The 27969-nt window shown below is 42.3% G+C and overlaps 1 protein-coding gene and 1 long non-coding RNA gene across 2 annotated transcripts; one reads left to right on the top strand and one right to left on the bottom strand.

Moving 5' to 3' along the window:
- Positions 1-1347: 1347 nt before the first annotated feature.
- On the bottom strand, positions 1348-22996 carry SNX18 (sorting nexin 18). The gene is made up of 2 exons (XM_013180494.3): positions 21234-22996; positions 1348-4423 (listed from the first exon to the last, which is right to left on the bottom strand). The coding sequence occupies exons 1-2, from the start codon at positions 22843-22845 to the stop codon at positions 4170-4172; spliced, it is 1866 nt and encodes a 621-aa protein (XP_013035948.3). The 5' UTR covers positions 22846-22996; the 3' UTR covers positions 1348-4169.
- Positions 22316-27456, top strand: LOC136788933 (uncharacterized). Its single transcript, XR_010827555.1, has 3 exons — positions 22316-22449; positions 23705-23816; positions 25291-27456. It is a non-coding gene; the product is annotated as an uncharacterized lncRNA (long non-coding RNA).
- The last annotated feature ends 513 nt before the right edge of the window (positions 27457-27969 follow it).

Raw genomic sequence — 27969 nt, 5'->3', positions numbered from 1 at the left:
CCTTCAGTCCCCAAATTACCAGAGTTTATCAACTGAGTCAAAACTTTTCAACTAACGTATCAGACCTTTGACCACTGAACAAATAAATTTATACATATATATACAATTTATAATGAGAAAAACAAGCTGTTGCCATCCTCAACACCAGAAGAACTTAAGTTATCCATTTTGCATCTGCTTATTATGGCTCCCTGGTGACAGCAAAAGGCCAAGACGCTTTGGAAGCCCAAGGTATAACGAGGGACTGGAGGAACTTTCTGCCCTAGCCTTTCCCTTATCTTTGTCCCCATGTTCCCCTGTATCAGCCCCGATGTCCACATTGCTGTAGCTGCCAACCTGCCTTCCAGGCTGCCGCTTCTCTTCTGCCACAGCCAGGTACCAAGAACAGCAACGCCAGGACCTACTGACAGCTTCTTTGCCCAGCTTCTGCTCTGGGAGGCTCAGCCCCTTCTAGATGAAGGGACAAAACAATGACAGAGAAAGTCTCGTGTAGCTGCTGCTGACTGAGGTTAGGCAAAAAGATGGCTTGAAGCAAATGGGAGCTACAGAATAATTATCTGTCAAACTTTAGCTGAAGTGCGTCTGAAGAAACCTTAGTTCAACTTTGAAATATTTGGGCAAATTTTCACAGTGCAGCAAGGCGTATCTGAGGATGCAAAAGGTAAAAAGTCTGCCAAATTTCAAGTCCTTGTTCCAAAGCATGAGAGAACTAAAGCTTTTCAGCCAAAGGATCTAAGAAGAAGAATAACTTATTTTAATTTTTTATATTTTTATGATCTCCTTCTCAGAAATAGCTGAACAGCTTGAAGTTTCCCTGAAGAATTCAAGCTGGAGCAGACAATCAGCATGGAAGATATTAGCTGGAATTGTGAAAGTTTGACAAAATAATAATGTAGTGCATACAGTGTCTTGTAATTCACCAAAAATATATCTGTACCTCACAAAATAACATAGGTATTTTCAGTGTATGCAGTTCATTAACATCTTATAAAAGCGTATGAATTTTATGTGACATATACTTCCATTTTGATTTTTTTTTCAGATTTTGTTGGTGCTTGTTTTAAATGTTTCATCACCACAATTTTACTGCTGATCTCTCTAAGCTGGGTTGTGCAACGCTCCTAAAACAAATGTACTCTGCCATTGGATCATGAAACTGGTGGGGAGTACCTAGAAAATGTGCACAGGTCACAAACCGAGATAACTGTTTTCTTTGCAAGCATCACACAACAGCAGGGCTACAACACAAACATGAAAATGATTAGATAATCATTTTCACAGGTGGTTAATTTCTAAATGTAAAGCCTCTAATTTAAAAAGAAACATTACTCACTCACCACTTGCTGATCATTTTAAGTAGCTATATTCCACTGATGGGTTTATTCTACATTTTTCATTGGATACAGCACTTTCACAGAAACCAATACATCAGTGAATCTTTTTGCAGCTTTCAATTAATCCCCCTAAACTCCCAGTAAATATAACAGACACATATTACTATCAGCACAAAAATTGTAATGCATCAAACACAAATTACAGGAATGGAATAAAACAAATGCGTTTATGTTATGGAGCTCATTTCCTCTCTTCCACATTTATTCATTTAAGAGGTTTTGTTAGATTTCCCTCAATACCTCCACAGTCCCACACAATATACATTCACCTTCTTGTAGAGTACATTCGGACCTCAGATCACACCATCCAGTAGTCCGTCAGCATGGGTGGTCAATGTGACACTTGGTTCCAAGTAAAACTAAAATAGTAGATCTCACGGAGTGCAGTAAGCATGAACTGAGTTCTGGCTCCCTACATCTGCTTAACTCCAACTCTCTCTAAGTGAGAATAAAAGCAAGATGCTAATGTGCTAATACCTTTTCAAACTTTGCAACACCTCAGATCCTGGACTGCAGTCAAGCATTTTGGTACATCAAGTTTAACAAATTAGCACCCCTATTCTCCCTCTACCCCAAAAATTCACAAATGAGAAAGTAAGGTGATGGCCATGACAGTTTATTTGGGAAAACTGTACCTGTCTGATAATGTTTTATGTATACATATCACAGCTTAATTTCCCCTGGGCATGTACACTTCATTAATACTAACCGCCTAGAATACTTCAACTGGACCAAGATCAATTTCTGATCAGGTCTTAATACCTCTACATAGAATTACTTCAACTGTAGCCTGATCTAATTACTGTAAAGTCATTTAACAAAATGCTATCTGGCTTAAGCAAACGTAAACCACAGAACAGCTCAAACCCGGCTCACTGCTATCTCAGGTAATTAAACAGTATGTGGGAAGTTGGAGCACTGGTGGGAAGAGCTGTTATGGGAAGTGGTGAGTTTTGAATGTAGAACAAGACACCATGAGGAAGATAAAGAGCAAGTCAGCCCTATGACTATGATCCTTATTTTACAGTCAACATTGCTGTTTGCAGCACTCTTTCAATAGCCTGCAAATGGATTCTTCCCTCACTGATTGTCCTTCTGTTACAAACACTGTTGTTTTTTCTTCCTCTTCACTCCGTATTTCATTTCTTTGGGTATGTATTAGCAGCACTGCTGAATGCAAAGTGGTCAAAATAGCAATCTTCCAAACATTCTGGGGCAAATCTTAAACCCAAAACTACATTCTTACGTTTATTCCTCTGAAACAGAGGTGTGGGGTTAAGCTACAGAATCTCCCATGATTGAATAAAAGAACTGTACATTTCTGCTGCATAGGTGAGGAATGATTTGTACTTAAATGTAACTATTGCTTAACTTCCTTTTCCAGGCTTTAATTTGTTTAAGCTATCTTTGATTAATTTAATTAAAAAAAAATAAAGTAAACATTTTGCTTCCTTTGAAGGTTTTGTTATTTTTGTTTAGGAGAAGAAGGCTAGGATAAATAAAAACCCCCTCTCATACTGACCTCTAAGAAGGGAACCAATAGGTTATAAACACAGACTTCAGACTTAATTCAAGGGAAACAAGCCAGAAAACTCCTTAAAAGATAGTGTTTACATACATATAAATGCACCCTGCTTGTCAAAAATATTTATACAAAAATTAAGACAATTGTTAATTCTTGAGTGTTATAAACATAAAAATGCCACCTGTTTTCCAAGTCAGTTCAGCCAAGACTGATTTCAGATCATTTGTATTACTGAACATCCCTGAAAATTTATAACCGAGTAAACTAATGAATCACAGTGGAGTCTCAACTCAGACAACCGGCAATGTAGATGCAAGTCTGAAGTTAAACTGAATCAGCGACTGAGCAATGAGCAGATCTTTTCCTACTTATAAGAAAAAAATGTTCTAGCCACATAGCCTGCATTCATATCCTTTTGATAAACATCACTTTTATTAGGCTATTCCTTCAAATTTCCACTCACAGTAATGCTTTATCCTAAAAAAACCCCTCACTGTAATATTCATTTCAGAAAGGGAATTCAATGGTGTATATTTGTATATGTGCTTAACATCCTAGTACATGTAACAAGTAGTCTCCATTTTCAAGGAAAGTGTGAATAGATTTAATTTCTCCTTTTTGAGCCAACATTTGTCATAAGACAGTACTTGCTGTGCAAACTGGATGGCAGCTGATTTTTTTCCAGTTAATATGAGGTTTCATTATCAGTTCCTCTCATAGGCATCAACCCTTCATTCATTCAATCATAAAAATGTGACTTACTAGAAAAGGAAAAATAGAGTCTAAAGGCACAGAATCACATAGCTGCTCTAGTAGGAGTCTGTAAACAGAGAATTGTTTGAATTTAGGAAATCCAAATCTAGGAAAGTAAAAAGGCATCTGAAGCAGGCTTATCTAGCCAACTTCCTTAAAGACCCAAAGGGTTTTGAGGTCTACAAAGTATGCACTAAAATACCGTATTTCAAAAAGCAATAAGGCAAATAGTATATTCATTATTTCAAAAAAGTTACAATGGTAGTGTAGGCATACACAGTATAACTTAGTTACAATGTGTGGTACTGTTTCTACTACATAGCCCTATAACTGTTTCCTTCCTACATATCAGAGATTAAACCGGGATTCCAGGTAAACACAAACCATCCTTGTACCACCATCTACCACTGGCAATAGCTCTTTAACAGCAGCGATGTTTGCTTCGCTGCTTAAGTCATGTTCAAATTGAGCAAAGTCCACAAATCAATGTTCAGAGATTAAACACTGTCATACTTGTGAAGAGCTTCTTCTAGCTTTTGTGTCACTTTTTGAAAAAAGAGTATTTGCTGTTGCAAGAAATGCTGCATCTGTGATTTAAAGTCCCTCACACGGATTTTGTGGAAATGATTAATTTCTGCTAGGGTTGCAAAAGAAATAATGTTACAGCGTTCTTGAATGCCCTCTGCTTTTTGGAGCTCCATCTTCCCCTCTTCGACATGCCGCTTGCTCTCCTTTACTTTGGTAAGGGCTCCTGTGTAAAGAAGAAAACACAAGAGTACAACTGTGAGGAAAATGTAGACTTTACCGCACTTTAACAGGTCATTTAACAAGGATTTGTATAAGGCTCATTCTGAATGTATTTACACGTGTGTTTATATGAATGGGAAGTTCTTTCAAATAAAATCACAGAACAGTGTATCTTGCTAAAAAAAAGCAACTTTTAAGGCTGTAGCTTTCAAAAGTCAGTAAGAGAAAAACATGCCTATTTCATAATCTTAAGAAATCAGATGGTGTCCTTCAGAGAATAACTGATAAATACACCGGCAGTGGAGAAAAGCACTACAAAACGAGTCAGATTTAAGCCTACATAAACACCAGAAGAGTAACATCATTCAGAAACCTTTGTGAAACACCATACACTTTCACAATCTTTGTGAAACATCAAAAGGAGATCCGAATACACAAAATAACAGTATACCATTCTGCTTCTACACTACAGACACCCCAAAATGCACTGAGTACTAGAGAATCTAGGAGTTTATTTCAAAGTTGTAGACTCCAGATAGAGGTAACACAATTTTGGAAGAGCCTGAAGAAAAACAAAGCAAAAAGGTTGCTAGCCTTCCTCCTCCAAACAGCTGATTAAAGCACACACGCTACAAAAACACGTCACCAAAACAGACTCATATAGTGACGCAGAACACCGAGAAGCATCTTGAACATTCATTTTCATGAGCTCAGCTTCCCCTAAAAGCAACTTCTTTGCCTTAGATATCACACATATATCTTCATAGAATATCCAAGCTGGAAGGGTCTCATTGAGTCCAACTCCTGGGTCCCCAAAGGACCACCCAATAAATAAATAAATAAAATCAGACCAACCAGATCATGTGTCTGAGAGCATCGTCCAAACACTTCTTGAACTCTGGCAGGCTTGGTGCCGTGACCACTGCCGCCCTGGGAATGTATCTTATTCATATACATAAGAACAGTCAGATCAATACATCTTTATCTTCTCAAAAAAATCACTATATATCACTATAAAGTGATATATTTGTCAAAACTCTTATGATCACACAAGTTTCTTGTTCCTTCAGCTACTTGTAATATCTCAAATGACTCTCTCCTTTCATATTACGCTTTACATCATACAAGTGCCTACAGTTCATGAACAGGACTCCCTTTACGTTGCCTTGAAGAAATGCATTTCTGTACTCCCTACAGCACGCTTACAGAGGAACCAAGCTAACAGAGGAGACTCCCTACCTCTGTCTTTAAGGAGGACGACCTCCAGTTTGTCTGTTGGAGGACTAATTTCATCTTGTCAGCCTGAATCTCTGTTTGTAGTGAACATTATTCACCAGCAAAAAGAGTTCAGCAGCAGACACATCACCTTCCATTTTTTCCTTGCCTGTTTAGTTGAACACCCGTCACCCTGGCATTTCTCACAGCCTGGTGCAGTCGTCCCTTGTCTCGTCTCTAAGGTCACAGAATCATTAAGGTTGGAAAAGACCTTCAGGATGACCAAGTCCAACTGTGCACCTGAGCTGCTGAGCCCCTCCACTAAACCATATGTCACTTAAATACCTGCAGGGATGGGGACGCCGCCACTTCTCCGTGCAGCCTGTCCCAGTGCCTAACCACTGTGTCAGCGTGCTCTTACTAGAGGCAAGTTAGAATACCAGAGGATTTAGAGGACCTGGGGAAAAAGAGTTTGTTTCAGTCCCAGTATGTGATCTCCATCAGGAGCTTCAGAAAATCCTCTCTGGTCTGCAGGAACCATATGGACCGTTCCTGCTAGGAAAGTCATGAGCACGACAAGTTTAGACCGAAGACTGCTTCACAGAAAGCATAGGTATTTGAGCGATGGTCCCGAGGACAGTGTCGGGTGGTTGGTGCAGCCTGGCCCGTCCACACCTTTCCCGATGCCACAGCCCTCAGGCGTGAGGGCCAAAAGCTTGGCACCGGATGCGACAGCTGATTGACATCATCCCCAGCCTGTCCCAAAAAAACAGAACTGAAAAAACACAGGCAGTGCTGCAAGCGGCAGGCCGCGCCAGAAGATCTGTGCTTTCCCCTTCAAAGACTGAGTAATCTGGGAGGCAGGATACGATGTAAAAAAAAACAGTCAACCTTCTGTTCTACAAAAAGGACATTGCTTTCAGGAAACAAAACCTAACTCGGCTTTTTTTTTTCTCTGCATTCTGCTTCATTGCAGGAATCTGTACAGGGCTGTGAAAAAATATGAAATTTGTGACTTAACTGGGAGCCAGATGGAGCTGGTTAAATAAACATGACAACTCTTTGGTTGTGATGTGTGGAAATAGCTTTAGATGTTATTTCTAGAATGACCGAACTGGAAGAAAAAATACTGAAATTTTACAGCATCAGCAGCTGAATGTATAACTAGATTCTGGAGCATGCATAATCTTCGAATTATTTTACATCAATACAACCATACATTACCAAACACTAAACCCCTTGAGACTACAAATATTATACACTGTGACTTTTTTTTTCTGGAAAAAAAAAAGTTAAAAAAAGATTTATAATTAGGGAGAGGAATCCAAGGGGAAAACTTCCAACCGTTAACACTGGTCTCATAATGCATGTGTTTTCATGCTGGTACTATAGTGGAATTTCCTTTAAAGTCTAGGCAGACTACAACTGGAAGTCAGCGATGTATAAGAGCTTATACATATACTTATACACAAAATTCTTATTATTTTTTCAAGTATCTTAAATGAAGTACTGAATTAACAGTGAAAGAATAAACCTTGAAATAACTTCATACAGGGAAACATTTAGGTTATTTTCGGGCAATCAACAAACCTTCCCCAAACACAGAGAAAAAAAAAACAACAACCCACGTGCTTTATATTAAAAAGTAAGCAATCATTTGTTCTAAAACACCATTTTTAATTTGTTCATCATCTACTGAAGCTCTCAAGCCTTAGTTTAGTAAACCTCAGGAAAAAAAAGCACTCTTAGCTCGCACGGCTTTGCAAGCACCTTCACTAACAGCAACACACCATGTTTCATCTCCCGTTTTCTCAAAACGTTCTCCTAGCTGCTGCTGCACCCCTCTCCTCTGCCTGCCTGGCACCTCTGCACCTTCCCTTCTGCCCCACACCCTGCGGAGGCTGAGCGAGCCCCCTCTGGCCAGGCACACCTGGAGAAGCACCTGCAGCTGGATGCAGCTCCCTCCACCTGGGCTGCTCTGCTCCGTTCCCCCAGCTCCTGGATTCAAAGATCCAAACGTCAAGCATTGGTTTGGACAATCCAAATAAGCAAGGCGTATTTAAAAGCAAACAACCAGAACAACAGTAGCAATCACAGAATTCTGGCAGCCCTAGAAAAGAATACCACATGTTTTAGGGAGGAGGAGAAGGCACAGAAAGAGGCACCTCCCAATGCATATTAGCTTAAAGAAATCTCCTGCTGAATATGTCTGGGATAAGTATCTGCAAAGGCATGGTTCCAAGAGGGATGGAACACATTCAAAAAAATGTATATATATATATATTATATATATATATGTATATTTTCTGTTTAGCTCCATTTCTAAAGATTCCCTTACAACTTGTCCGTGAATTTAAAGCTTCTGGTCTGATGAAAAGCCCTTCTGTTAGGAGAGCAGGTTCCAGTGGTCAGGGATAGCTTTCAATCAACAAAGAAGGCCTGGGTCACAGACACTGCAAAAAGCTGTGCTACATCTATTTCTGTTCTTAAAGGTGGGGAAAAGCAGATGTGAATGCTATTTTTCATCACCCAAAGACTGAAGTTAAACAGACCGGGGTGCTCGATGAATGCTGTTTAAGGGCTTTTAGAAACTCAGTTTTCAGTACTTGTTTTGAAGTCTGAGATTAGACAAGCCTAGGTTACACGAACACATTTAATAAGGGACATTTATAGTAATACTAGCAGCCAAGAATATATGGGCAACATAAAATTCCTGCTAGAAACAAATACTTGCAAGCTGTGAAACATGCTGTATAAACAGCAACTTAAATAGGTGCTGAGGAGTTACCAGGAAAAAATGAAGTGTATTGAGTCAGGAAGCTCCCATGCAAGCATGAGGTTGCAATGAGGCAGAAAGAATCAAATACATTCAGGAAAGTAAAACCAAAAAAAAAAAAGTCCTGAACCTGAGAGCACTCAAGTTTGGGTCAAGCAATATATTTTCCTATCACCTGCAGTTTTATTACGTTCAGAAATGCTTTGAGCATGTGTGAACAATGAACCAAGGGTGGGTTTGAGCCCATACATGAGCTTGTACTCACTTCCCCTCACCCTGTAAGTATGTGTACAGAGATGTGTAAGTGGATCACATCATGTGGATGCATATGTGTCTACAAGCACCCGTTCATGCATGGGGAATGGATCACAACCGACTGCATGTGATCGGCCTGCCAGCAGCCAGCCCTGCCCGGGTTCTTGGCGCTGAGTGTGCACGGCAGCAGCCCAGACTGCAGCCTGCAACGTGACCAGAAAGCAGAAGTCCTGGGGCTCAGCTCATGAAGACCAACTTCCCACTGCCCACCTCCTCTTCTAGAAGCAGCACCTGGATGTCAGCTTTGGAGTTCTGCATGCAGTAGTCAGGAGTGAAATTTCAGCTGCATATGAAATTATGAGTCCACATGAAGACAAAGCGAGAGGAAGGGAAACCTCTGGGGCAGCAGCCCTTCTTTGCTCTGCTTTTGCACAGTGCTTAGTACAGCAGACATCTGCCCCATGGCTGGGCTTGCTCGATTCTTAAAAAATATGAGCAGTCCTTACTGATGCTGTTTAGAAAGGTATTCCTCTTTTCTGAAAAAGAGCTAAAAAATTGCTGTAGCAGCAATGACTTAACTTCATACAGCAATACTGCATAGGGGCTTGCAATATGGGATTAAATATGAAGGCCTGTCAGCTCGGTGTCACTAACACATGGCACTTGCAGCAGCAGCGAGGATCGGTAGAGGTCAGGGGGTCTGCAATTCACTGTCGCTCTCAGGAATGTGTATCATCCACTAAGTCACCTATATATCACTGTCTGCAGTATCTGAGCACAAAATACTGAACTGGAAAACTCACCTAGCATGTAGAAGTTTTAGATAGCTTTTTAGATCCTGTATTTGTAATGCCTTTATGACTACAGATACTCAAATATGTACGTCACTTTAGTGATGAATTATGCTAAACCACAGCAAATAGCTTTCTCCCACTAGTAGTGAGATAACTGACACATACGTAAACTGTTATGATAGTGTAAGACTTCCTTTCAAATACACCCATTCCTGTTATTCTTTATACCTCGAGTTAAGGAATTACTGCAAAATAAGTGCAGAAGATACGTGAGACAAAGAAAGAAAAGTTATTCCCCTGGTTGTCCTTGATACATTAAGCAGAAAGCTACTTTCTGGAATAGGTCCTTAACGTGGGAGGGAGGCGTTAGCCTTGCGCCCGCCCCACTCTGCTCTGCTCTGCCCCTGGCGTGACGGCTGCTGGTGCCGCAGGTGGGAAGCAGCGGTGGCTCCACGGGACAGGAACACGGCACGTGGCCACCAGCCGCCCCGGACGTAAATCCGTACCCACTTTGCTCAAAAACGATACCCAAAAGGACAATAGATGGCAGAGCGGAAAAGATCTGGGGAGGGCGATTGTTCTGGCCTTTGTATCAGCGGTAAGCGTGGCAAAAACAAAGAGCACCAGATTCCTGAATGCCTCCTTTGAGACGTCCCCTGGCCAATAAGCTTCGGTACACCAGCCTCCCCGAAGAATTTGTGTCAAAGTACAAAGGTTCCTCTGAAAAACGGCTCCCTCGTGAGGGAAGAAAGCTAGTCAGAAAACATTGTGTTCTTTACAGAAACTCGGAAGATTAGCAAAGAAAACTGTTCAGCAGTCTCATCTGATAGATCTTGTGAAAACGATATGACCTGTGTGATACATACATACATACATACAATTTATTTTGTCTTCCTACTGTCTGCAAACTACAAAATCAGATTTGGTGCATCACTTACTGGAAAGAAAAATAACTTGTGTTTCCATGCCATTCAGCTGCCCTTCATATTAAATTGCCAAACAGTAGGCATCAATGATGTCTCCTTTAAAGTGTGCTACTCGATACTGAAGGGAGAACTTTGAACGCAAACAATTCCCTTTGCTTTACTTCTATTACGAGACACCACCTCTAAAAAGAAGTGAGAAAACAATACACATCACATTGATTTTAGCAGCTCTCATAAAAAGATGCAAAAGCATAAAAAGTGACTAGAAATGATATTACACTTTTCTTACCACAGACCTGATGATGTTTATTCATGTTATTTATTTGTTATTTAATTACAGCTCTTTGCCTAAAGATTTGAAAAGGCAAACGCCAGGCAGCCCACGTGCACGTAGCCGCAGTTTTGATTTACCCCGTGGAAGACAGAGCCGTCTCCATAACCCATCCGACTGCTGCCAAGCGAAGCCATCTACGTGGCCGTCCCGCTTACACCGCAGCTAGCAGAGATGTTGTTACAGGATGACTCAGATGACTAACCCAATTAAACACTGCTCTGGGCCTGGAGGGCTTGGCTTTGCCGATGGCTTAGCAATTCCATCCAGCTCAGCCCACGGCTATGCAATTGCTCGCTCCAACACAAGGGAAGGATCAGAAGCACCGCGCAAGATTACACCTAACGTGAAATCCTGCTCTGAAGCAAACCCCTACACTTCCCCTCTCTCAATTCGAAGAGAAACTGTGCGTAGTAGAATAGAGATTGTACTACACTGATGGATTATTTGCTTAAGAATGCTGTGAGCACAGATTAACAAAAGAAGCCTACATTAAGTTAAGATTCTGCAAATTCTTTACATTTTCTGGCTGAGATTTAGAAGGGAGAGCAGCATAATGGGAATTTGCCTGAAATTAAAAACAGAAGGCTTCTCCAGTAGAGACTTAACTGCGTAAAAGAATGTCACAGGGAAAATGTAGCATTACTGAAACTAATGAAGGAACGGCTCACTACTTTGAAATCTGATTTTAGTGTTTCGAACATAACAAAGCAAGCAGTCTTCAACATCAAAGGCAAAAGGATGAAGTCACTTGTATTTTCTAAAAGTGTCAACACAGTTTTCAAAACCAAGCTTTCTAATTTAATGATGATATTTTTCTTGATGGTGCAAAACTATTTTAAGAAAGTTCTGCTTTTCATAATGAAAGTGATTTAAAAATGCAAAAATAAAATTACAATTACTTTAGTATTGCAGGTTTTTGTATAGATATGGAAACATGGCTATAACGCTTTTAGAATATGCATCCTAATGACAATTAAAAAAACCTCAGATTTTTCATTATTTTTTTGCTCACTGCTCAAAAAATATCAGAATAAGATAGTACTATCCTATAAATCTAGGCTCACAAATTACAGGTCTCTGCTAACACCCAGGTTAACGCTGACTGACTGTGGCATTATTAGACGGAACTATTTGTTCTTCCAGCTACCCTGTTACAAAGCTCATCAAAAGCTGTCACTCAGAGACTCATTCTTCAGTTCAAACTAAAGTCACCCTCTAATCTGCACAATGCAGATATCATGCAAAAATAAAAGTCTTTGCCAGAGATTTCAGAAACATGACAAATTCTGATCTTATCTGGTGGTTTTAACCATAGACATTGATTTAATTCCTATATAACTGATTAATGATGGTGATAGAATGCACAGTGTCAAATGCCACTCAATTTTCAAGAATTAGTACTGTTAATGGATACTATACATGTCTAACTGCTATCTTTTTTTTTATTTTTAAATAATGCCATAGTTAAGGTCTGATTAAATCGTTGTAGATCACTGTGTATACAAAGGCAAGTTCGTGTACACACACATAAGAAGAGTATACACGACCCATTTTTTTATCCAGAGAAACAAGGGCTGTAATCATACCTAGGCATGTTCAGAATCTCCAAAATGTTTATGCTACTGAAAAATACTTCCATTATCACATTGGCAATGCACACTTCAGCTCTAGAGTCCTCCAGATAAATCCGGCAGCTCCAGCAAGAACGTTTCACTGAGCCAAGCTACAGCGCACTGCTATACAAGCTACAAGCCACACTTTGCCCTTAAAACAGTTGACAACAGGAGGTGTGAGTAAGGTGGCAAAATAAATGAAAGAAACACTACGGAACAACAGGTCTGCCACACCTACCACTCTGCACAACCACATTAAAAAAAGGAAACCCACACTGCTACGTTACCAAAGGCAAAAATTATGCAAAATCAGTTGAAAGGTGCTTGGTTTTTTTTCCTCCTGAATGCTGAATGTAGCAATTTTAAAAGAAATATATTTTAGATGTATTGTATGCAGACAATGTTTTCTGCAAATGAACAAGCTTATTGCAGCCACTGCAGGATGTGTTTACAAGTATTTCTAATGACTGTATATGTACCTAGAGTGATGTCTGAAAGAAAGCCCATAAGATCAATGAGTTAATTTTAAAATCCAGCTGAACTGTGTACACGGCTTTCTATTATTACAAACATAGCATTGTGCATCACAGCCCGAGAGGCAAACATTCAGTAACACAGGTTTTGCCCAATTCTAAGACAGCCTGTACTTTTCAGCACTCCTAGCTACAAGTTAAGGAGGTTTGACAGCACTTCAGCTGATGCTACAGACTGGGCTATAGAAAGGAGTGACCCCACAGACCAGGCTGGTTGATAGAAATGCATAACATCTGCCCTTCGAAAAGCAGCTCACGCTGAACAATTTCAGGGTGGACACTTGAAAATGTAAGTGATCACAACTGGCAGGAGTGCCAAGACGAAAACTTACAGTGATTTTAAGTACATCTTACGAGCCCGCATTTAAGAGTAGCACCAAGCAGGCTTTTAAAATAAATGTTTGTTCTTCCAAAAATTTAAGTTGCCTTTTACAATTTAATTATCACAGTTTCTCAACATGGGTTTCTCCCATTCAGCGCGTTCAGAACAGGTACTTTTCTGCCAGAAGAATGCCACTAAATCTTAATAGCTTATATAAATGCCCTGTTCATAATGCCTAAGTCAAGAAAACAACCTCAATCAGAAATGATGTTGTGCACACATGAGAAATTAATTTTCAGTACAATTGGTACAATTAATTTTCAGTACAATTGGCAGCATATGAGCAGAAATGTCTCCTCTAGATCTATAGAAGACGAATACAAGTTATTATCAAAATGGATGTAGGCGTAATAATACTAAATGGCAACCTCAAAAATTTCTTGAGATTTATGGGATGTGGGTGGACAGGAGAATACAGGCTACACAACATAGCAATATCCATATGACATTGTCAAGAAAAGCCAGTATAAATGCTGGTTTCACCTACTCTCATAACCCTGCTTTATTGGGGTCCTATGCCAAGTCCTGCTTTTGGATGCTGGTCTCCATAAAGGCTGAAGGGATGCAAAAGGTGAGCACAGTTTATGGTATTTGACTGTTCACCATCATCTGCATAGTTCCACGACTGTCCTAGGATCAGCAAATATAACACGCAGAGCCACTTTACGTAACTTCCTATGAAAAGAGCTGAGATCCAAATTAAGTGCAGATCCTGCTCCACTTTTTCCATAGTGCACCTTAAATGCCCTCTGTTAGAAACGTGAATGCTGCAGCATCTCTGTGGGGACAGAAAGGACATTCCTTGTTGCAGTAAAAACAGCCAAAGTAAACCAACACTAACGTAACTGATTGAAATATAAAAGCAGAACTTTACAATAGCATAGTATAATGCTATATACACATCATATATAAAAATGCTGTAACAGATACTATTGTATTATATGTTAACTAAAATTGTAAATAAATATATATTCTAATGTATAGAAAGTATTACAGAATTACTGAGGCAGAAGAGAATTGTCTGCCTTTTTGGAGGATGTGATCTACTCCTCTGAGTACCTTGACTTACCTAAACTCCAAGCAATTTGAAAATGTGGTAAAATGGATTTTCCTTCAGTTTATTGTCACTTGGCTGGAACAGCTATTCATGCCTATGATTCGAAATGGTAGCTCTGAAAAAACTAGACTAGTAAGTTGGTTTTTATCACAGGGTGAAAATGCAGTGTAAACTCCCAGTAACAGCATTAACCTGCTTTCACATTGCTCTGAAAGAATCGCATGCAGGCATAAAAAGGGTGGTTCAGTTCATCACTATTACGGAAGTTATTTATATGTGATGCGTGCCTACCCAAAGCATAGGCTGAACAGCCCAAGACAAGGCCTAAGCATAGTCAAGACCTGAGCAGACTTTTAACGTACATATATATATATATAGTTACTGATTTCATGAAATACCAACTCAAAAGTTTTAAATGCATTTTTAACTTTTTTTAATTTTTTTTGTTTTATTTAAATCCTTGTGGCCTTCATGAAAGATACAAACAAGACTGCAGAAAGCATTTGCTATTTGCTCAAATCCGTTGATAAAGCTAATATCTTGGGGGCTCAGCCAAATGTGATTTCATTTCTTTAATTAAAATTTCAGTTTCTGTGCTATTTGAATCAGGCAGTTCAAAATAAGTACGGTACCAGCTGGATGAGTTTATACAGTCTGCACACATTAACTTGGCATTTTAACTGTTCAAACAAAGTCTAACAATGAAGTCATGGAAAAGATGTTGGAAAGGCTGAAACGTGTCCTTGTTTCAAAGGTGACTTGCAAAAATAGAAAATTCGTCCGGCTTGTTTGTTTTTGATAATGTGCTTACAAAGACTTGGAAGAGCTCTAGGAGTTGCTTTCTGTTTTCAGTCTACCAATTCTGGTCATCCCTGTTTTGACAGAAGTCCTTCTAGCATGACCTGCATTTCCCTAGCCGTAAGAGGACAACGAACCCTTTCTCAGCATATAGATTCTTCAGAAACTTCAACCTGAAAAGCTATTGCATAGTCTTTGAAATAAAACTGCTTCCTCCTTCTACAAAATAATTTCTACTTCTTTAATATCTGCACTCTTATCTTGTAGTCTTGTGGCTTTTTTTTCCCTTTTTAAAATCAGTTGGTAACGGAAGTGCTGAGATACTAAAAGGCCAGCTCCAGTTCTTACCCCTGCCATCAGAGTGGTTCCCAAGAGTGTGTATCAATATGGTGACAGGCGTTTTATATATATAAATATATATATATATATATATATATCCTGCTACCCTCTTCTCTCTGCCGTTCATGAGGTCTTCCCAGCACACAGAGTCTTAATTCTTGTGGTAAGCAAGAACACAAGAGCTGAGAGTCTACTACCTGTGGTCAAAAATGCAAGTGTGAGCTCTGGTCAAAACTTCTCCAGCCTGCTGGTAGTAAATGCCTGGTGGATACAGGCTTGCTGGTGTGCAGCAGTGCATGCAGTCCTTCCCACAGGTGGAACAGCGATCTTCTTCCTCTGCTACCAGCTGTTTGCTGAAAAACTATCATTGGGACTTTACCGCCTATGAAATGTCTTGCCATCGTCAGATTTGTGTGATATCAAGCTAAGAGAGGTTCCAAAAGGTACCAGGAAAGAGAAACATCATACCTGCATGAATCTTACTCACTTAGAAAGATAAGGTACGAAGAGACTGGGGAGTGGGAGGAAAAAGAAAAGAACAATCAATGCAAGATCCATGCATCTTTTTGGCAGACAAGACACACAAGTTATTTTTTTTTCTTTCTTTCTTTCTGTTTAATCCCCTTCAAGTAAGGGCATTGCTCAATTTTAGTCTTACTTATTGTTGTCCTCTGTGTGATTTACACAGACCAAGGAAGCTGTAATTTTATACTGTTGCTAAAAGTGAGGATTCCTTCACGGTTTAGCCATCTAGAAGTCTGTTTCCCTCAGGCTTCTTTCAAACACTACCAGGTTCAAACTGGGTGATTCAGGAGCAAGTAGACAAATACTACATCACTCCGGTAACAGCAGTGCGAAAGCTGAGAGGGGTGACAACAGTCATCCTAAGGAAATCCACCCTTGTTCATCAAAGTCCTTAAATAGATGGAAGATGGGTACCCATCTCTTTTTACTATCATAGAAGGCACCTGGCAAGGATTACAAGAGAATACAAGTCTGTGCAATGAACTTAATAGGCTAGAAAGTAAGCAAGGGAGAAGGGCACTGATTTTACACTGTGTTATAAAATCTTAGGTGTGAATTCTGACCAGTTTCATTCGTTCAAGGACACATAGAGACTTCTTCCTTCTCCCCTCCCTGCAAGAACTGCTGAAAATGTTATAGAGACCTCCAGATTTCTGTCTGGGTTTTTTCCATGCTTGAAATTCCAATGCATTACTATCTGGAATGTTTTTTCACCTATAATTTTGTTATTCTAAAAGCACACCCAGTGCATTTTTATAGCCAATGTCTAGGATGACGTTTGCTCCAGATTAATAAGGACATTTGCCTCAATTTATTTTTCACAAACTTATCAAGAAGTAAATGGGTAGGGTCACTCAGATCTTTTTAAATAATTCTTTTAGAGCTTGGTGTGCTGAGGAAATGAATTGCTGCCTACATCTCAGAAAACATTTAGAAAACACTTTCTTAAGCCTGTTTTGCAAAAATCGTACCAGAAGTTAACAACATCATGGTAAGATATAGAAACAATTTTGGAAAGCAGAGATGAAACATCAAGTTAGCCAGTGTTTCTTCCTCTTTCAGAAAACAAGAGGCCAATTACAGTAATTCCTCAAGGAAGACTTCAAAAACAGAAAGAAAGAAAAAAACCACTAAATTCTGTACTCTCACTAAGCAAGTATCAAGATGAGATAGCCAGACAAGCATGAACTACAGCACTAGCATACACTCACACACTATCCCAAATTCTCATGTGCACAAACTTCCCAAACCTGAACTTGCATGGGCCTGCAGCAAACATTGAGGTTGAAGATTATGGAAGTCAGAAGATTTCATCACCTGAGTGAAGCTCTAGCAATTAATATGTAGGAATTATTTTGCCAAGAATGCCTAGGGAATTTCCACAACTAGACCTTAAAAAGCACAGAAACGAAGATGGGAGTGTGCTTTTCTTCTCAAGCTTAAAGCAACTGAATCTAGCATTTCTTGAAAGGTACATCAGTTCTGCAAAAAGAAAATGACAAGGTGCAGTTTTGGTTTTAAGCTTCATGAACTAAACACTCCCCTTCTACACATGGTTTGCCAGAGGCTAAAGAAAACTAAGTACAAGTATAGCTGTCTAACACACTTGGATCCTCTATTCCGAAACACACAGGTATGCACAGGAAAACTTTAATGTAAGCATGTTAGGTGCACTTCCCTGTGGATGAGGGCTAGATCTGTAAAGTATTTGAGTGCTGAGAGGCTCGGAGACACTTCTCTGCCATCATCTACCCCTACAAATGTCAGTTTTCCCCTAAGTGCTCAGTTTTATTTTGAAAACGTCTAAAAGAGCAACCGTTTGTAAGGAAACCATGTCTTGGGACTGAAATGCTCTGTTGCCAGTCCCAGTGGGACTCTCACGCCAAGCACTTCCAAATGGAAACGTGGGATTTCCAGCTCGGTGTGCTCTTCACTGTAGGGCTTGTTTCAGTGAACCTTCAGACCTGGACGGGTGCACACACAAAACCAAGTAAGGTTTCTCACAAAGCGCTGCCAAGCTGATCCTCAACCGGACTGTGGGAGAAAAGCAGTTCGAACCCCTCCTCTGTCTCTTTTGGAGCAGGAACCTGAACTCCTCCTTCCCTCACAGAAAATTCCTTAAACACTGAGTGCTCAACATCACGGAGGCAGACAGACAGGAATCTTTAAATCTCCTATTGAAGTTATTGCCATTCCATCACATACTTACGCTACTAAACACGTTGAACATATTCCCATGGCTTTCCATCTTTACCTAAGTGACCAAAATGACAATCACTCTCTGTACACCACAGATCACGTACGATGTCCTCAACATGGGAGGCAGAAAGACCGGGATCCCTGAACAGTAACAAGCACAACGTTTAACCCATTTCCCTGCTGATACACAGAAAAAGCAACAGTGGGCTTTTGTGTCTTTGGTTCATAACTTTAGACAAACAGATAAAGGCCAAATGGAAGAAAATTCTTGCCTCTAGTTCAGATTCTTTGGCTTTCTTTTGGCACAAAAAACTTTGCAGAAATTGTTCAAAAACCTCTAGACACGCAGACTTCTCAGTCCATTGCACAAAACACGCTTCCAATCAAATTAAGCAGCTGTTCAACTATCTGCAGTAGATCAAACCCTTAACAAGACAAGGCAGTCTAAGGTTCTACCAGCACATATATGTTTGGGGCATAGCCGCCTTTATTTTTTTGGTCCTTCTCAGGTCTAGAGGGATACAGAGATGGAGTCTAGAAACGGCTTCGCTTTTTACCCCAAGCGGACAATCCATTTGCACTATGTAGAGAAAAATGGAGGAAGCACTCATAACCGTAGAGTTCATCTTTTTAAAGCCAAGCCCATGTTGGCAATGTATCAACAGGCTGCTGTTTCTGCCACCTCTAAAGGCACTTTTGGGTTATTTTACTGCACAAAGTTGTACACTAGAAAATAAAACACTGAAAGAAAGACACGTCGACTGTTTTCAGATGATCTATTATCACCAACAGATTTTTGTTTGGTCTGTACAGACAATAATAATCCTTACATACTGGCAACTATCCCAGACTGTAAATTTAAAAGAAAGGTCTTATGTTGTAAGAACACCAAACAGTTCATGTTTTCATCTGAAGTTTACAATTTGGAATTGAAGAGTTATACCCTGTTAGAAATAACTGTTAAGAGCAATAAAACAGCCATAAAATGGAGAGGGAAAAAAAAAAAAAGCTTTCTTCTAGTTTGTCTCTTTTCTACAGGGAACAAAAGCAACAAATGCATAACCCAGCCCTAACCCTGTTCCTGTGATGAATATGGACACTCAGGAGACCAAACTCTCAAACCCATGCCATTTTCTCATTGCAAATATGCACCAGGGATAATAATTGTGTTAGCTCAGAGGTGCTGGAGCATTAGCATGTGAAGGCAGGCTGGCTGTAGTTTTCTCCATCCAGCTCCAGCACAGACTTCTGGCACCAAATCAGCTCTATGCATGTCATCATACTTCTGCACTGCTATGGTGGAAGCTCGCTTAGATGAATTTTCCCCAGTTCAAGAAGGTAAACCTTCTTGTAAGTGCAAATTCAAACACAAATGAAAGAGGAATAGAGATGTGCAAGCTAAAGGAAATATGGGTTGAATCAAGCACATATTCTACTATTCCCAATCCTCTCCTCAAAGTAAACTCTGTAATATATCTTAAAGTTTTAAGACTGTATTTAAGTAGTGTATATCATCTGCTGTTTTATTGCACCTGATAAAAAAATCTTTCCCCTTCCCAAGTGTGAGACATTGTGTCACGCTTTTCTCCAAATTTAAAATACTTGAGAGTTGTTATCAGAACACAATACCACACCAGCTAGCGGAGCAAATTCTCAAAGGTCAGACTGCACTTTTCAGTTTTCTCTTCAAAATAATATCAGGATTATTTAAGTTTCCACCCACAATTTTCAAGATTCGACAGGAGAATGAAAATCTGAACTTGATGCATCTACTTGAAACAAAACTCTTGCTTTCTTAAACAAGTTGTGTACTTTATATCAACTCTGCCTCCTCAGATTTTCCTAGCAATAGTGTGCACCTCCAGAAAGCCTGCCTTTTTTGATCTGTTGTAAAAACTCTTCCAACCATTTCATCAAAAATCTCAAGATTTCAAGGCCTTGAAAAAGGCAGATAAGGGCATGAAAGACTGAATCACTATGGGTCACAGTTAAGGCTCTGCCTCTCTGGATACAGACCACCACTAATAAATCTCGAAAATAATTTCCAGTGAAGAAGCTCTCGCATTTTGTTGTACAACTGTTACACACACAAATTTCTGTACAGCCTAGGTGGTGTTTTCCTAGGTCTCTTTAATTCTAATCTTTGAGTTGAAAGCCATAGGTCAGCGATATAACAGGAAAAAGGATGAATGATGGGCTATTCTTCTCACAACAGTGATGAACGCATGAAGAGCATTAACTTCAGAGCAGGGAAATTACCTACACTTATTCAATGCTACAAACCTGTATTTATCTGAATGAGTGTCCCTAGTTATATAGCAGATGATTCTTTCATTTTCAGAGTTTCTTTCCCCCTAATGGATCACAAAGTGCCAAACAAACAGCAATGTGAACCTCAGAAGCATGTTTCAGGTAGAAAGATGCCAAAAGGGTACCACATGAGCAACATCTCTTCAGGATAATAAGGGCAAGGGATGAAAAAACCCAACTAGGAACACTGTGGCAGACCACTGTCCTCACAAAGGTGCAAAAGGGAGTTTAATGTATGGCCAAACTGACAAACACCAACGGCTTTAAACTTCTCATCTGAATGCCCACCACTGCAAAACGCATGTGACACTTCCAACAACAAGGTCAGTTTGTGTATCTGCATCTTCAGATTACTTATCGATTACCTACTAGATCAGAGATTTAAGACACCTGACATACGTCAAAGAGTAATAGATGTTTTCATACCAGTTGATCTCCGGGGGTTGTAAACAAGCTCATTAATCTTTAATGTATCAGCCGCACAGGTAGATGTGGTTTCTTTCAGAGGCACACAGTCACGCTCAGTAACCTCTGACGAACAGAAATCCCAACAAAGTCTAGACCTTTGGCACAGAATGAAAGCTGTCACTGATGTGTTTTGTGTATTTTTAGCAACAGACTACCTGAGTAAACACTGAAAAGTTTAACCCAAGGCCAACAAGCCATACATGGAGAAAGTTTAGCTCCTGGTTCCTACCTCTGTCTGCATGGCACCGATACATTAAACTATAATTTCAGAAAATAAGTAAGGGTGTTACCTTTCTGGACGTGGATGATGTCCGGAAAGTTGGCCAAATGCCCCTGATACAGCGCTAACAAATCCATCACGGGATCTAGGTCCTGTCGGGGCTGATCTGCAAAGAGGTCCCCGATGGCATCGTAGGCTTCCGCAGTGAAGGCTATGGCTTGGTTGAGGCCAGCCGAAAAGGCCTGCTGGTCCAGCTCAAACGCCTGGCTGAGGCACTTGAAGGAGTGCCCCACCTTCTGGTATTCCTTCTTGAAGCCAGTGACTTGCTTGCGGGCGAACTCGTTGGCGGTGTGATTGAGCTGCAGGGCGCTCTCGTCCATCTTCTTCGTGAAGGCTTTGAAGCCGTCCACCTGGCTTTCCACCTCCTGCAAGTCCAGGCCGGCCCCAGGGCCAGTGGGGACACTGATGGTCAGGAAGAAGTTGGCACCCACCATCTCGTCTTTCTCAGCCTTGCGCTTGCCCTGCTTCCAGGCCTTCTCATCCGTGCTGGGACAGGTGAGGAAGTGCTGGAAGGCATCGCACTGCGCCAGCACCGGGTGGCTGCACATGTGGTCCATCCACCAGGCCAGGCCTTTGCGACGTTTGGAGATGAAGTCCTCCTCGAAGCGGCCTGTGGCCTGCTTCTCGGGCAAGTGGGGCACAGAGATGACAGGGAACTTCTCGGCCAGGCGCCCGTAGAGCCAGTCGAAGTGCTTGTAGCGGCGGTGCACCTGCTGCCCGGTGTGGCTGGGCACCAGCTTGTAGGCGATGTAGCTCTTCATGCCCTTGAACTTGGTCTGCTTGGTGGGGTCCTCAATGGAGCACTGGAAGGGGTAGGGGTTCTCCTGCCACTCGGGGCCGCGCGGGCCCAGCACCACGCACAGCTTGTCCCCATCCTTCACGAAGCCCGACGCCTCGCCCAGCACGAAGGCCTCCCCGCCGGACTTGACGAAGGTGGAGAACCGGTTGAGGTTGCGGCTCACCGTGGCCGAGCTCTTGGCTCCTCCACCGGCCGGGTGCGGGTGTCCGGCTACGTGCCCACCACCGCCGCCACCACCTCCGCCACCACCGCGGGATCCCAGGGACAGCTCGGACCGCGTGGACAGCCGGTAGCGCCCCGCTGCCCCGCCGCCCCCCGCCGCCTCGTAGTCGGGGTAGGAGCTTCCCAGCGCTCCCGGCTCGTCCGCCACCGTCGAGCTGTCGTCCCAGTCGTCGTCCCAGTCGTCGTCGCTGCCCTGGCTGGGCTGGTAGGGGCCGCCGTAGGGCGCCATAGGGAAGGGGTACCCGGCGGCGGGCGGCACCGGGAAGGGCTCGGGGGGCTGCTGCGCCGCCGGGGGCTGCTGCTGCTGCTGCTGCTGCTGCTGTGCCGCCGGCTTGAAGGCGGCGGGCGGCGGCAGCGGCTCGAAGCCGGCGGCGGGGACGTTGGCGTAGCGGGCGGGCGGCGGCGGCTCGGCGGCGGGGGCGCGGATCACCTGCACGTAGGAGGCCGGGAAGAGGCCGCGGTCGCCGCGGCTGTTGACGCCCTCCAGCCAGCCCTCGATGTCCTGCTCGCTGCACAGGCTCAGCACCTCGTGCTCCCGCAGCGAGATCTCGCCGGGGTTCTCCGACCTGAAGTCGTACAGCGCCCGGGCCCGCAGCGCCATGGCCGCGGCGCGCTGCCGGCGGTGCGGGCGGTGCGGTGCTGCGGCGCGGAGCGGAGCCGCGGAGCCCCGGCGCGGCGCGGTGCCGGCGGGCGGCGAGTCCCGGCTTCACCCCGCGGGGCGCGGCGGGGCCGGCCCGGTCCCACGTCGCCAGTTTCGCTAATCCAGAGCCGAGAGGCAGGGCGGAGGAGCCGAGCGCAGAGCGGCCGCCCCCATCGATGGGCCCGGCCCGCACCGACCCTCGCCGCCCGCCCCCTGGCGGCCTCCGGGGCGGGACGGGACGGGACGGGACGGGACGGACCCGGGGCTGGGGCTGCCCCCGGCGGAGGTGGAGGGGTCCGGGTGCTGCGCCAGGCTTGGCGGGCCCGCCTCGCCTCCCGGAGGGTCTGTTTCGTGGCCAGAGGGAGGAATTTGAACCCCGGGTCCTGCGCGGTGTAGTGCAGAGGTGCTGGGTGAGGTGGCCCGGTGTGGGTGAGGGGGCCGTGCCTCCCCGTCACACACATTCCTCTGGGTCACCCCTGACCTGGCTGCCCTCGCTTACAGTCGGGAAAGCCCGTGTTTTAGTCGTGGATGATGTGTATTCTGTCCCTCTTCAAAAATTCGATCATCCTGCCCACGTTTGCTTTCTGCAGAGCAGCCTCAGTCCCATCCCTACGCTTCTTTTCCTACCCTGGCCATTTCCCCTCATAACTCCTGTGGCACCTGGCCCTGTGTTGTCCACTCACACACATCCCATCCACGGCCTTTTAGCCGTCCTGTATCCCAGGACATGCATTTCCCTCACGACTTCTACCTGGCGGAAGAAAGGCAGGGCAGCAAATGCTGACTGCACTCCCCTTTCTGCCCAATGTCTTCCTCCCAGGTGTGCCACTGCCTTCGCCGTGCCTTGCTGACCGTTCTCGACCCTGCTGGGAAAGCAGCGTGCGCCCGTTTGGTTTCCAGTTCTTCGTGTTTTCCCTTCAACACCCTGCCAGGTACTAAGCTCTAGCTCATTTCTCTGACTTTGTTCAAAGTCTATGTCACCTCTCAAAGGTCTTTGTGTCAAATAATTTCTGTGAATTTGGGAGCAATTCGTTGGAATGCTACAAGACCCGCTCCTTGCTTTCATTAGGTGTAAGTGTAGAACTGAGCAGCATGGTTTAGTGGTGGACTTGTCAGTGCTAGGTTAAAGGTTGGACGAGATGATCTTCGAGGTCTTTTGCAATGCAAATGATTCTGTGAGTCTATGATCGCTGTTCTTAATGTTTTTTGATACCCAAGTTTTGCTTTTGCTCACTTTTTGTTTCTGACTTCCATTTTTCCCATTTGACATATTATCACAGCACTTTTATCTAGTGTTGCTTAACGTTTTTTGAATGCATCAGTTCACCCCAGATTAATATGTCACTCCCAGTACTCCGCATCTGCCTAGCTCTGGAAGTCTGTTTTCATTAGGCAATACCAATAGTGCCCAAAGAGCCTCAGAGTTCACCGCATAAGCAGCTCCTGCGTGGCCAGCCCAGGGGCATATGCTCACATTATATCGCTTGTGTCTCCATCTCCAAACCTGAGCACAGAATGTGGAGCAGCCATTTACTCAGAGCAGTGCTGAGTATCCGCATTAGTGATAAAGCAAGAAGCATCAGTCTCCTTCCAAGGGACAGCTGGCAGCTGCTCAGGGCTGTGCAGCTGAAGACCTTGACTTCAGACAGCTCCTTATCAAGGCTGCTGGATTTTCCCCATCAGCACACTGACCTGGCCTCGTCATCATTGACCCACCCAGCAGGACCAGAGGCGTTCCTCAGGCTCTGCGTCAGCATTTGTCAACACCCTTGGAACCACCACAGCTCTTTTTCCACTAGGGCTAGTGGTCGTTATCTTTTGGCCACTGCAGTCAGTGCCTGCCATCCATGCAGACAGGATTTTCTTCTCCTGAACACAGGAACTTCAGTGGTATGTGGTCCAGGCTCCAGCATGCTGCCCTCAGCCCGTGTGGCCAGCTTAGAGTGAGGACTAAAACCCCAATGGGAGGTACTTACGGATCAGTTTAACCTCTGTCATAGATTTTATCCCTAATTCTCACTACTGCAAGAAACAAAGATAAGCGATCTAAGTTTTATATTCCTTCAAAGTTACTCCTAATACTGATCACAGTTTGATCTGAGCAGGCTTTGCATTCACATGAATCCTCACAGGTTAAACTACAGGAAAATTACTTCCCATTCTGCCTTTTCTGTACTATTTATTGTTTTATATGTGTTTTATTGCATCTTATTCTGCTCATTTCCCAAATTTTTCGGTCCCTATTCATCTTAATTTTCAATTCCTTTAATCATTACTGCTGTTTTCTCTGAAACAATTTTGCTTTTTTTTTTTTTTTCTCATGAGTTGATCAGCACTGTAAATAATGCTGACCTGCTAGAGTTGTATAGGCAGATGATTTAAAATTTTTCTTCATTGAACACCCAGGAGTGACCAAGAGATGCCATTCTCAGCTACAAAAGCAGCTCAGACACTGGATTTTGCTGCCCCAAGTGGTGAGAAGTTGTGCTTTCAGTGCCTGGCAGGCTGCCTCTGTCCCAGGAAGGGAAGGAAGGAGGGACGGAGCTGAGCTGCTGGCCTGCTGTACTTCACAGGGTCCAGTGCTGGAGAGGACAGCTGTCCTACTTTCTGCCTTTACCCCCCCCTTAGTGTTTTCTTAATAATTTCTGGCTCATTATTTGTATCTAAAACAGACACGAGCGAAGGTGTCAACTTCAAAAGGTGCAAAAACTGCTACAACAAGGATTTTGAGTCATAAAATCTGTAAAACTAATAAAAACATTCTTTTTTTTTTTTTAACGTAAGTGTAAACTAGTTAAGTGGTTATTCTCTAAAATGTTCCATCTTTGAGACCTTAACAAAAATTATATAACATGAAATTAAGTCACGGCTTTTCAGGCACTATATTAGGCAAACATATGAAGGGAGAAAGTATGTTATATTATTTCCCTAGTGGACAAAACTGCGAAGAGAACTTGGAACAATAACTAGCTTCAAATTATATTTTCCATTTGCCTCCCATCAGTGAGCCAGCTCTGATGACCATTGTGTGCAGAGACTGTTAAGGGTTTTAAAATGAACTTTTTTTTTTTTTTAATCAAGAAAACTGACCTGCAAAATTAGAAACCACCCTAAAAAAAAAGATTTTTGAAGGTTTTGAAAACACCAACTTCTTAGGCCCTCAGTAACCATCTATAGTGCTAAGTGGAAAGGCTGGATTGATTAAGCCTTGCTTTTTTGTTCAGACTACCAGAGGCAAGGGTTTTAAAATCAGAATAGCACATATTGATTTCTGTCATTTTATCTGCATGAAACATGTATCTGAGTGCCTTCTTTGGTAGCGAATCTCTACCATCTTCATTGGGAATCAAATTTTCAGAGTCAAAGTGAATGTTATTCTGATTCTGTTGAGCTCAGAACCTGTAACTCAGTGAAAAGGATTAATGTTTAATGTGTTCCTAGAGATTTGTAATTTAGGGGTGGAAAAGAAAGCCAAACTAAAGCAAAAAGTGTGCAGATGCCTAAATACAGGATGCCTCATTGCTTTCATTTGGAGTTTGCTATCTCAAGACTCCTGAGAACCTATGCTGAAAGAGTTGTTTGAAAGCATTGTGATTTATTTTTCTGCTCAGGTGCAGAAGCTTATAGTAAAAAAATTGGGAACATGAAGGAAAAGGTAAGGATTTTGAGCTATCTTTCCTAAGAAAGCGAGTTAGTAGAGGCCCAGCAAACAAAAATAATAAAATTGTGTATCAATCCAGATTTAATTTTCCTTGAAGTCCTCAAATATTTCCTTCTTTCTTTTGTGGATTTTCCTCTGTGCTATAACTTTGTTGCTTTAGTAAGGAAAAGAAAGTGATTTTTCCAGGAGGGAAGATGAAGCTCTGGTGGGATTTAGCCTTTTCACTGTCACCATTATGAAGATACCAACTTGGAAAAACCGTAATCCAGGATGTTGGACAGTGTCCTAGTAGGAAACAAGCAGAATGGTGCTTTGTGCAAGGAAGTGTTCATCAATACCATTTCTGAGAGCAAACTCAGTCAGACACTGAGTATGTGCTTTTTATTGTTTTGCTTTGTTGTCAGTAATATCTCATCATAACTAGAAACCAATGTAATTTATTTTTTTAAAAACTGTAGAGATGGACAGAAATTTCACTTTAAAGGTAAATGAAGTGGCTTTATTACATTTCAACATTGTCTGTAACTGTAATGTCTAATTCTGAACGGTATGAGGACTTGCCAGAGCAGCAGTTACCATGCCTAACAAATCTGCCACTAGAGGGCACAAAATGATTTTAAAAACAAATTATCATTCTGAAAGATTAAAGATTTCAAACTAGCAAAGCAGTGAAGTAAATACAATGAATGTGACAAATAATTATAGTTTCTTTTTCATTTTCAGCTTTAAAAAGATCAAATAGTATTAGCTTTTAAACGTTCTGTAAAATCATACTTGAAAATATATATCTATTTTCAGGTATCAGAAATGGAGATACTTTATATTGTGCTATTGAATTTAGGGAAAGATGCAGTGGACTTTAGGAGAAAACAAAATCTTTTTTTTTTTTTTTTTTTTTCCCAACCAGGAACATAAATTCATCAGAAGTTGCATAACATTTTTGAAACTAGGTTGTGTAAAATAAGAGATAACTGAGCAGAAAGACAGAGGTTCTTGTTTGACCTTTGCAATACGTTAGTTGCCTCAGCCCCTGTCTGCTTAATAGGTGGCCGGTACTCAGAAATTCTTAACCCTGCATTTAATATTGCTAGGAATGCATGTCTGTCTCTGTTCCCTGTCTGAAGAGATATCATTTCACAGCTATGCAGGGATGGCCATTAAGATAAATCAGCTGTGTATGCCGTCCTTCCATGCTGTGTAATGGGGGCATGCGCTAGACAGATATTCAGGTGGTGCTGAGAGTCTTTCATGGTCACAGAGAAACAGGCACAGGTCAACTGCCAGTCCTTGTCATACACACAGTCTGAATTTACCTCCAGAATTTAAAGACTGAGATGCATTAGCAAAAACAAACATATGAGCCAGATGTGCTTTAGCCCAAGCTGCACAAGTCTTTGAGGAGTAATATCAGTCCTAATAGATTG

This window comes from Anser cygnoides, chromosome Z (assembly GCF_040182565.1).
Source record: "Anser cygnoides isolate HZ-2024a breed goose chromosome Z, Taihu_goose_T2T_genome, whole genome shotgun sequence".
NCBI lineage: Eukaryota > Metazoa > Chordata > Aves > Anseriformes > Anatidae > Anser > Anser cygnoides.
This window is presented reverse-complemented; position numbering and strand designations above follow the sequence as displayed.

Excerpts from the sequence above, each read along its gene's own strand:
- SNX18 (XM_013180494.3), bottom strand. The coding sequence starts at position 22,845 with ATGGCGCTGCGGGCCCGGGCGCTGTACGACTTCAGGTCGGAGAACCCC. Across the intron at positions 4,424-21,233 it reads CATCATCCACGTCCAGAAAG|GAGCCCTTACCAAAGTAAAG; the intron begins GTAACACCCTTA and ends TTCTTTACACAG.